General features: G+C 37.6%; 1 protein-coding gene across 1 annotated transcript; it reads left to right on the top strand.

Annotated features, from left to right (window-relative positions):
• Nucleotides 1-1,121: 1,121 nt before the first annotated feature.
• LOC149424298 (uncharacterized) lies at nucleotides 1,122-4,703 on the top strand. The gene is made up of 2 exons (XM_089631058.1): nucleotides 1,122-1,227; nucleotides 3,706-4,703. Exons 1-2 carry the CDS (start codon nucleotides 1,122-1,124, stop codon nucleotides 4,701-4,703), a joined length of 1,104 nt encoding a protein of 367 aa, XP_089487184.1.
• Nucleotides 4,704-11,164: the final 6,461 nt, after the last annotated feature.

The raw sequence follows: 11,164 nt of genomic DNA, 5'->3' as shown, positions 1-11,164 counted from the left end.
ATCATTGTAGAAACTTTCATAGTATCTTGGTATGATATTTGCCTCCACTAATTGCAATAAATCACGCTTTTTGCGTTCTCTAATTGGTATTTTTGAAGTATATGCTTGCTTGAAGGGAATTTCATCTATTCTTTGGGCGTTGCCTCTACTTCCGCGTAAATTTTTTCCTCTTGGTTGAATTATAGCTTTTGCTTCCTCCCAGTTTTCAGTTTTGTAAGTTGTTCGATATTGGTAATTTTCACAATTCTTTGTGAATTTAATGCATTTAATATCACCAGTTTTGATTACATCTCCGTTTAAATTTTTTGCTATATTGAACTTCATGTTTTCCTCAAGTGACTTCAAATCAAAGAAATCATCGTAATTCATTTCTTTTACCACAAATGGTTTACCAGTCTTCTTCGCCCCACGAATCAGTAACATGTATTGGTCGGGTACATTAATAGATCCAGCATTTTTTGCTCTTGTTACAGCTTTTTCAATAACCGAATGCGCTACGTCGCCTTCGTTTTGCGTATGACCTCGAATCAAAAAGTTATGTTGAATGGAATTAATGTCAAACTTACTGACTGCATAATAGTACATCGCAAACACAACCCTGTTCTTTTGTTGGCCACAGCAATTGTCCGAGTAAATAATTATATCGCAGCCATGACTTTCAAGTGCAATCTGCTCCGGGTATACACACACGATCCTATTTCTATGGCTCCTCTACTGCCCAAGCCTTCGTGCCAAAAATAACAGGTTGTTTCTTTCTTTTTTGCATTAGACATTGTTAAATTATAACAATTTAGTCTCGATTTGTAGTAAAAAGAGCTTGATTTGCCAACAGGACAGGGTAACACTGCTTGTAAGTCATAGATGAAAACAATTGTGTTGGTGTCAGGTTCATGACACTTTTTCATATCCCTGTCTTTTTCAAGTCTACGTAAATTTTTTCTCACTGATGTAACTTGAACCTGTCATGTAACATTGTCACAATTGTTAATCGAACGAAAACTTTATACCATAAAACATAAGGATTAGGTAAACAATGTCACTACGTACACAAGTATCTTTATTATTTCAAGAAAAAATGTCACAACAAACTTAAGTGTTGTTATTGCTCCAAAATCATAAAAATGAATTGTCACAATTACCTTTGTGGTGTTGTAGCTCCAGGAGACTGCTACTCGTGCGGGGTGCCGCGCGCAACTAACCAATCAAACGTTGTTTCTCCCAGTGGAGGTTAGATTTGCACCAAAACCATAACGACATAACTGCCCTCACGCGGAAATTATACGCACTATACAAGCGACGATGACACACCAAGTAAAGAGGTACATTAGTTATTTTTTCTCATATTCAGATCAATTTTGACAAAACTTGCATAAGTGACAGTTTAGCACCGGAGGTGCGATATATACACACAGCCAAAATGACGAGACAAGCTCGGCATTAAAGAAAATTATATTTTTCTTTACATATAATATATAATATTAATATATATATATATATATATATATATATGTAAAGAAAAATATAATTTTCTTTAATGCCGAGCTTGTCTCGTCATTTTGGCTGTGTGTGTCGTGGACTGTCACTGGCTGGATGTGCGCCACAGTACCTACACAGTCGAATTAATATTTCGTAATCTATGGTTTAAGACATAGTAAAAATAATCTATGGGTTGTGACATGACAGATTGATGGAAATAATTTGTAATTCCTATCGGGATTGTGATTAAGGAATTGACATAAAATTAATAACATCAAATGTCAGAAAAAACAGGTTATTCGAACAATACTAACTTAAAAACAATTAATGGCGTTAAAAAGGCAATTGGTATGATATCACTGGATGTAACTATTTTTAACATTGAAAAAAATATGGATGTCTTTGTAATAGACAAAGAAAATTTTGATTACAATTTTTTAATTGGACTTGATTGCATACAAAAATTTAGCTTAATTCAAGATGAAAACTTAGAAATCAGTCAGAAAGCTCCAACACAAATAAATGAAATAGTTTCTAATCAAACCCAATCTAATAATTTAATAAACTTCAATGAAAATTTTACAAAAAAAAACTTCATTACTTATATAAATCATCTAGACTTTGATCAACAAAAAGTGATTGATGAATTAATAGTGAAAAATAAATCTGTATTTGCAAAGGACAAATATGACATTGGAAAGGTAAAAGATTATGAAGCACACATTGATTTGTTAGTGGAAAAATATTGCAATAAAAGACCGTATCGTTGCACAATCGAAGATAAAAAAGAGATTGAAAAACAGATTGCAATATTACTAGAAAAAAATATAATAGAAGAATCATATAGTCCATTTGCAGCTCCAGTTACATTGGCTTATAAAAAAGATGAAAACAAAAAATCTAGATTGTGCATAGATTTCAGAGATTTAAATAAAATTGTTGTCCCTCAATCACAGCCGTTCCCGCTTATTGAAGACCTAATGGTAAAAACAAGAGATTGTAAGTTTTTCTCAACACTAGACTTGAACTCAGCATTTTGGTCAATTCCTCTGCGAGTCACAGACAGGCACAAAACTGCTTTCGTCACTCAAGAAGGACATTACCAATGGTCATGTTTGCCATTCGGCTTAAAAACCGCACCAGCAATATTTCAGAGGATAATGTGTAACATAATACGGAAACACAAACTCGGAAATTTCACAGTAAATTACATAGATGACATCCTGGTTTTTTTCAAAAACTTTCTCAGATCATGTCAAACATCTAACACAGCTGTTTCAAGCGATTGAAAGTGAAGGCTTAAGACTGAAGTTTACAAAATGCACGTTCGCAGCTGTCTCGGTTAAATATTTGGGTCACATAATACAAAATAATTCAGTTAGACCTCTGAAAGATAACTTGATATCAATAAGAAACTTTCCAACCCCAAAAACGCAGAAAAACTTGCGACAATTTTTGGGAAAAATAAACTTTTACCATAAATATGTGCCAAAAATAGCAATAAAATTGGATCCGTTGCATAATCTTTTGAGGAAAGGTCAAACCTTTGATTGGACTATGGCATGCCAAGAGTCATTTGATGAGATGAAACAACTTTTATGTTCTCAACCAATATTGACCATATTTGACCCGAACTTGCCTATACATGTATACACAGATGCTAGTATACTAGGAGTGGGAGCTATCCTAAAACAGCCACAAGAAAACAATGAGGAAAAACCAGTAGCTTACTTCTCAAAGAAATTGAATGAAGTTCAAAAAAGGAAGAAATCTATATATCTGGAATGTCTAGCTATCAAAAAATGTATTAAATATTGGCAACATCTATTGATAGGTAAGAAATTTACTGTCTTTTCAGATCACAAGCCATTAGAGAATATGAATATAAAATCAAGAACTGATGAAGAATTAGGAGATCTAACATACTACCTATCACAATATGATTTTCAAATTAAATATTCTCCAGGTAAATACAACATTGAAGCTGATTGCCTAGGCAGAAACCCAGTCTTAGAACCAGATGAGAACCAAGATGAGCAATTAAAAGTTATCAACTTAATAAAATTAGAAGATATATTAAAAGATCAGGTGAAAAATGAGAAGATACAGTGCAGAAGAGATAAATTGATATCGAAGAATAATTTTTATTACAAAAAAGTAAAAAAAAGAGAAAAAAAATAATTCTATCAGAAAAATTCAGCATAGTATTTATCAAAAATGTTCATACAGACCTAGGTCACATAGGAATTAAACAAATGCAAAAAATGATAAGCTCGTTGTACACAGCAGAAAATATGACAAACAATATAAAGAGAACCTGCGAAAGTTGTTCAGTATGTTTAAAGAACAAATCAAGAGGTCAAAACAAATATGGATTGATGTCCCACTTGGGTCCCGCAACAAAACCTTTTGAAATATGTTCCATTGATACAATAGGCGGTTTTGGTGGTTCACGGTCAACAATGAGATACTTGCACTTGCTATCAGACCATTTTACGAGGTTTGCATATATTTTGACATCAAGAACTCAAAATACCAATGATTTCATCAAACTCGTAAATTCCACAGAAACTAATGACATCGGCATGATACTCTCAGACCAATACCCGGGTCTCAATTCTAGAGAATTCAAAAAAATTTTGGATGAAAAAAATATTGCAATAATTTTTACTGCAGTAAACTCACCTTTCTCAAATGGATTAAATGAAAGATTGAACCAAACACTGGTCAATAAAATTAGATGCAAAATTAACGAAAATGACTCAAAAGTAGCTTGGACAACTATAGCACATAATTGTGTAAAAATCTATAATGAAACGGAGCACACTGTCACAGGATATGCGCCACAGTATCTACTTAACGGCACAGATGTTACGATTTTGCCAAATGAGTTAAAACTTAAGAAGACCGACATCAGTTTGATGCAAGACAGAAAAAAAGCTCTGGAAAATACTATGAAGTCACATAATTACAACAAGATAATTTACGACAAAAGCAGGAGACACTTCAACTTCAACGTTGGTGATATTGTTTTTGTGGAGAATGGAAACAAACTTAATAGGAAAAAGCTAGACGAATTGAGAATCGGACCCTACAAAATTATAGAAAAATTATCAAACTCAATTTACAAGATAAACACTGGTCGACAAAAATCAGAATCGAATTTTTTCCACATCTCAAAGTTAACTCCAGTACCTGCATTAATGAACCAAAAAGAGGATACTTAATAGGTTGGGGTTTATTGTATTCCCTAGGGGGGGAGATGTAAAGAAAAATATAATTTTCTTTAATGCCGAGCTTGTCTCGTCATTTTGGCTGTGTGTGTCGTGGACTGTCACTGGCTGGATGTGCGCCACAGTACCTACACAGTCGAATCAATATTTCGTAATCTATGGTTTAAGACATAGTAAAAATAATCTATGGGTTGTGACATGACAGATTGATGGAAATAATTTGTAATTCCTATCGGGATTGTGATTAAGGAATTGACATAAAATTAATAACATTAAATGTCGTTTCTTTCATTACAGGTAATGTTTTGTTACTGAATGCTTTTCTGTATGTAACTCTTGTGAGATTAACAAAATAAACCTCTTCTTTCATTACAGAGAAACTCAATTGTGTTTTAATTGACTGTCATTCAAATCACAAGGAAAATATCATTATATATATTAATATTTTGATCCTTTTGATTAAATAGTGGTGTATTGTACCGAGTTATTAATTTTACATTAAAATAACGCAACAAAGCGAATTTGCAATTCCTGAAGAATTTTTTTTTTTACATTATTTTCACGATATTCATTTATATGTCTATAAGAACTTAGTAAGAACCTCAAAAATAATGATTAAACATGATAATTAGATAGTTAGCGCTCTAATTTGAAACTAGGCCGTCAGATCTCATTCAGCAAATTATATCCCAAAAGAAAAAAAAATCCATTCAATTTCTCACCAAGTTCCTAGAGATCGTATTTTAAGAAAGGTCAATTAAACTAACCTATTCCCTTTTCAATTGAATTTTTAAACATTAATTCTTTCTCCAAAGAGTATCTCAAGTCTCTAGTGGAGTTTAATCTTCTACTCTTATCTGTAAGAAAAACTTAGTCTGTGCTTTAAAAGTTTTGTTATTTTTCCAATACGCAACTTCCAATCCACCATATAAAGAATTTTAGCACCTACGACTTATTTTCAGTCCCCAGAAGCATCACTAGACATATCCGATTTGATGTGTGTACGGTCTCCTCGTGGCTTGAAGGCTGTTCTCATATTATCTCTAGGATCACGTAGTACATCAGTTTGAGTGTCTATTTGAAAAAACACAACCTTTTCTGATTTTGTCACACTATTTTATTGAATTTTAGAATATAGGAATTCCTCAAATATTTATGTTTTATATCGACATTCTTATTGATTAAAAACAAGAGTAAAAAAATGCCGTTTTGATTTTCAGTTAATTTATGTAAAATATTGTTTAATTTAAATTTCATAATATATATTTAGATAGAAATGAAAAGCCAGTGAAGGATAATTATAAAGGAAGAAAGTCACTTATGATGAGAGTAAAAAAATGGTTACCAAAATGCTTTGACGAAGACTCATCGTCAACACGTGAATTTAATGACTAGGCTTAGCTTAATGCTTCAACACTTAGAATGTTTAAGGAAATTGTTTGTTTACTGAATGCCAATCTGTTCGTAATGGGCAGAAACAATTCAATACCCAGTGACAAGAGATTTTGATGTCGTGACTATTGCCAAACGGTATGTGTGGGAGTAAAGTTTTCCAAACCAGACTAGACTTGTGGAGTTGATAAAGGGTTTTTGCGTCAGAGGCATTCGCTTTTTTCTAGTTCAAAAGTGCGACTTAATGAGTTTTTTATGATTTAATAAACTTTTTGAGTTAGTTTTTGTTACATTTCTTACGTGGTTCATTACTTCAAAATTTTACAATATACGCTAATCCGTTCAGTCGCTGGCGTCGCTAGTGTAGATTACATAACATAATGTTATTCATATAAAGATATTGTATATTTTCCTCTGCGCTATGAGTTTACATGTGTTGTAAAAGATATTTTTCAATAATAAATTATTTTTTAATACCAGCGGACATCATAATAACAAAAAATGGACTTAAGACTTGAAAAAGAAACATTTAAAACTAAAATACAAAGTTGACTTCTGCATAGTTTTAACTGGATAAATTTATCTCACAAGCAAGGTAACAAAATTATGACTTATGAGGGTTGCAGTCAGTTCCATTTAAGTTTTCTATAGAGTGTTCTGAAAAGTTTCTCACCTCAACGCAAAGATGGCGGTACTCATCAATAAAAGCTAGTAAAAAAGCAAAGTTTTGGCCACTTTGGACGCGCAGTTTTTAGATAAAAGTCGTTTGAATGAGTCGATGTGTGTGTGTTTGTGAAAATGGAAAAAAATTGAGAATCGAGCTGTTATTAAATTTTTAATTTTGAAAGGCAATACGCCTACGCAAATCAAAAATGAAAAACTCGTTTATGGGGACTCGGCACCATCATTTACCACAGTGAAATTTTGGGCAGCTGATTTTAAACGTGGCCGTAGGATCTTGGGAGACGATGAACGATTGGGACGTCCAAAAAACTGCAACTACTGACGATAACATTGCTTAACTTCACCAAATTGTGTTAGACGACCGCCGAATTAAAGTGAGCGAGATAGCAGAGGTTATGAAAATGTCCAAAGAACGTGTCTGTTACATATTTTATCAAGATTTAGACATAGAAAGCTGCCCACGCGTTGGGTGCCGCGTTTGCTCACGTTAGACCAAAAACGTGTTCGAATGAACATTTCCAACGCTCTGTTGGCGCAGTTTAGGCGCAATAAATCCAAGTTTTGACAAAGTAGATAAAACTTGGATACACCATTATACGCCCGAAACAAAAATACAGTCAAAACAGTGAACTGCAAAGGGGGAACAGGCTCCAAAAAAAGCAAAATATGTTTTCTCGGTTGGGAAAGCGATGGCGACTGTTTTTTGGGATAGTCATGGAGTTATCTTAATTGATTATCTTTAAAAATGAAAAACTATAACAGGAGCAAACTATGCATCATTACATGATAAACTGAAGGCAAAAATGGCGGAAAACGGCCACATTTGCAGAAAAAGAAAATCCTGTTTCACCAAGACAACGCGCCGTCTCACACCTCAAAGGTTACCATGGCAAAAATCTACAAATTATGGTTTGAACTGCTTGACCATCCACTTTACTCACCAGATCTAGCCCCAACTGACTTATTTTTGTTTCCTAATCTAAAAATTACGCTCGGAGGACGGATATTTTCGCCAAAAAAGGAGGCAATCACCTTTGTGAACAATTATTTTGCAGTGATAAACGCCGAGTACTATTTGGATGGGTTAGAGTGATGGGAGCATCGCTGGGAGAAGAGTGTACAGTTAGTTACAAGGAGACTATGTAGAAAAATAAATATATAACTTGCTTCATTGTTAGACCGGAAAATTTTCAGACCACTATATCTAGACATTTTAAATTGTAACAAATTATTATAAGCAATAATTAGTCGCTTGAAACATCTATACAAATTGAAAATATCTCCAGAGTAAAAATAAATGCCGCCGACGGGAATTATTTATTTTTACTCGGGAGATATTTTCAATTTGTATGGATATTTCAAGTGACTAGTTATTGCTTATAATAATTTATTATCCTTTGCATAAAAAACCTTGTCTTATAAACATTAGTTGATCATTAAAAACATAATTTTAAATTGTGTTGGAAATGAATTGTGTAGCTTTATCGATATGTAGATACCCCCACCACCGATTGCTTCACGACCCGAACTACCGGGCAGAAAACATAACTGTGGCCAAAATCAACAACTTGTGACGCCATACGGTTGATACCGTGCTCAAAGTGGTGCCAGTGATATTGACTGGCCCGAAGCGTCAATTATCAACGTTTGCGCTTCTGGACGTGGGCTCAACTGTCACTCTTATTGACGCCGCCACAGCACTAAAATTCGGCACTACCGGACCTACCCGTGAGCTACGGCTGCATGGTGCAAAAAATATGTGCTCATCAGACATGACAGACGTGCCAATCGTTCTACGTGGCGCCGGAATTGCTGATGAGTACACAATCAAGGCGAGCACCGTGAAAAACTTCAGCCTCCCTGAACAGAGGTTACACGGCCGCAACATCACCCCTACACTTCTCATCGGGCAAGAAAATGTACATCTTATTGTCTCGAGGGAAGTGCACGACGTTCGTGAATCATCACAAATAATGTCACGGACGGCGCTGGGATGGATAACCCACGGCGAAAACTCAGGGCGTAATGAAAACGCCACAACGTTGGCCATATGAGCCACACTGTCACCCATGCATATTGCCGGGAGGCCCTGCATAACGGTCACCTAGACACATTACCGGGTGGCAATTCTCAATGCATCCCGGACCATCTGGCCCCGTACCGCACGCACCAGCAGAGACACCAGAAAGCCGTACGAGAAGCGCCAGCTGGACCTGTGCCTGCATTTTCTACGCAGTCAAGGCCAGTCGGCCCTGCTCAACGGTCACCGAAGCACATTTCCGGGTGGCAAAACACCAAGTTGAACCTATCAGACATCGTCACCCGAGACTTCAACACTTCTGACATCTCGCCCTTTAGACGACAGTGCAGTTCACCAGCCTGATTACAGCCCATTAGAAGTAAGGCCCCAACACGTTGGCCTCACTACAACTGTGGCAGAAACAATGCCCGACATCAAACGATTCTCGTCATGGTGTCGCCTTATCCGGACTACCTGCTGGGTCCATCGTTTTATCAAAAGGTGTCGTGGACAAAGAAACGAACAACCTGATAAACACATCAGAAACGATGAGATAAAGAAAGCAGAGACCCGATGGGTGAAAATATGTCAAAACGAAACATTTGCCATCGAGATATATGCGCTCCAGAAAGAGCTACATTACCAAGTGACAGTCGGCTCAAAGCATTGAACCCTTTCTTTGGACCTAAAGGATGCCATCGACTCCCTGAAGAATGATACTCGGATGAGGGATCATTTGACAACAAATGGGATCGAATGGAACTTCATCCTTCCAATGTCTCCTCATATGAGGAGAGTTTGGGAGCGCCTGGTATGATCTGTTAAAAACGCCCTGAAAGTCATCTTGCTGGAACGAGCTCCACGTGAAGAGTCCTCGAGGACAGCGTTTGCCGAGGCTGAGTGGACTGTAAACAAAACATCTTGGGATCATGCTTGATATCGGTTTCAATGGAATTCATATATGATTGAAAAGCAGTGGTGGTCCCACAAGAGCAAGCTGGCTTCAGACCAGACCGTAACTGCTGCGATCAGGTGTTAGCACTGACAACACACATTGAATCTGGTTTCCAGAAACGGCTGAAGACTGCGGCAGCGTTCATTGATCTCTCTGCGGCCTACGACATGGTGTGGCACAAAGGCCTCCTTGTTAAACTGTACGACACCATAGAGGATGGCAACACAGTACGACTCATTGAGCAACTGCTAACTGGCCGTACCTTCAGGGTTTTTCTAGGAGGGCGAAAAAGCAAAAAAATACCCCTCAATAATGGCCTTGCCCAGGGCTCAGTGCTGGCCCCATCGCTATTTAACATCTACACTCGAGACCTCCCTCACACTGAAGGAAGAAAATTTGCTTACGCAGATGACATCGCCGTCACAGCTCAAGCCAAAACCCTTAAAGCAGCAGAAGATATCCTCAATTCTGACTCTTTCTCTAAAGGCTTTGGAAGAATATTTCCTCAATTGGCGACTAAAGCCAAATGGGTCGAAAACAGTTGCGACAGCTTTTCATCTTAGGAATTCACAAGCGGATGCCAAACTCTGTGTTCAGTTTGATGGAAAAAATATTTACCATGACCCCCACCCCCGCTATCTCGGAGTTACTTTGGACAGGAGTTTGAACTACGGGCAACACATGGAAACAGTGGGTAAAAAAACCAGGACAAGGCTTAACTTAGTTAATAAGCTAGCTGGAACTAGCTGGGGATGCGACGCCAACACGCTCAGAACAGCATCCATTGCCCTGGTTTTCTCAACGGCTGAATACTGTGCTCCAGTATGGGCTAGAAGCGCCCACACTTCCATGGTAGACGTTCAGCTTAATGCCACAATGCGAACCATCAGCGGGACTTTAAAATCTACTCCTCTCCCTTGGCTTCCCGTACTTGCAAACATAACCCCGCCAAACATCAGGCGAGAAATTGCAACACTGAGGAAATACAAGAAGGCGCTGCAAAAAAGCGCAATACCTCTACACGAAGATGTCGTCTCCCACCCGGCATGCCGCTTGAAGTCCCGAAAGCCCTTCTGGGCGGAAGGAGAGAGGCTCCTCCGACTACCTCTCACCCTAGAAGATAGGTGGAAACTTGAGTGGCAAAGGGCCAACGTGGGAAATGCCCATCTCATACAGGACCCCACCGAGAGACAGCCTGGGTTCTCACTGCCTCGCAAAACCTGGTCCGCCATCAATAGGTTAAGGTGCTCCCATAGCCGCTGTGCCCACATGATGCACAGATGGGGCCTTAAAGAGTCGGCGATGTGTGAATGTGGTGCGGTGCAGACTACCGAACATGCGGTCAACGAATGCCCGCTCCATTCATTCCCCGGCGGGATTGATGAGGTTCACATGGCGACGCCT

The sequence above is a fragment of the Hesperophylax consimilis genome, chromosome 4 (genome assembly GCF_061612785.1).
Source record: "Hesperophylax consimilis isolate HC1 chromosome 4, BYU_Hcon_1.0, whole genome shotgun sequence".
NCBI lineage: Eukaryota > Metazoa > Arthropoda > Insecta > Trichoptera > Limnephilidae > Hesperophylax > Hesperophylax consimilis.
This window is presented reverse-complemented; position numbering and strand designations above follow the sequence as displayed.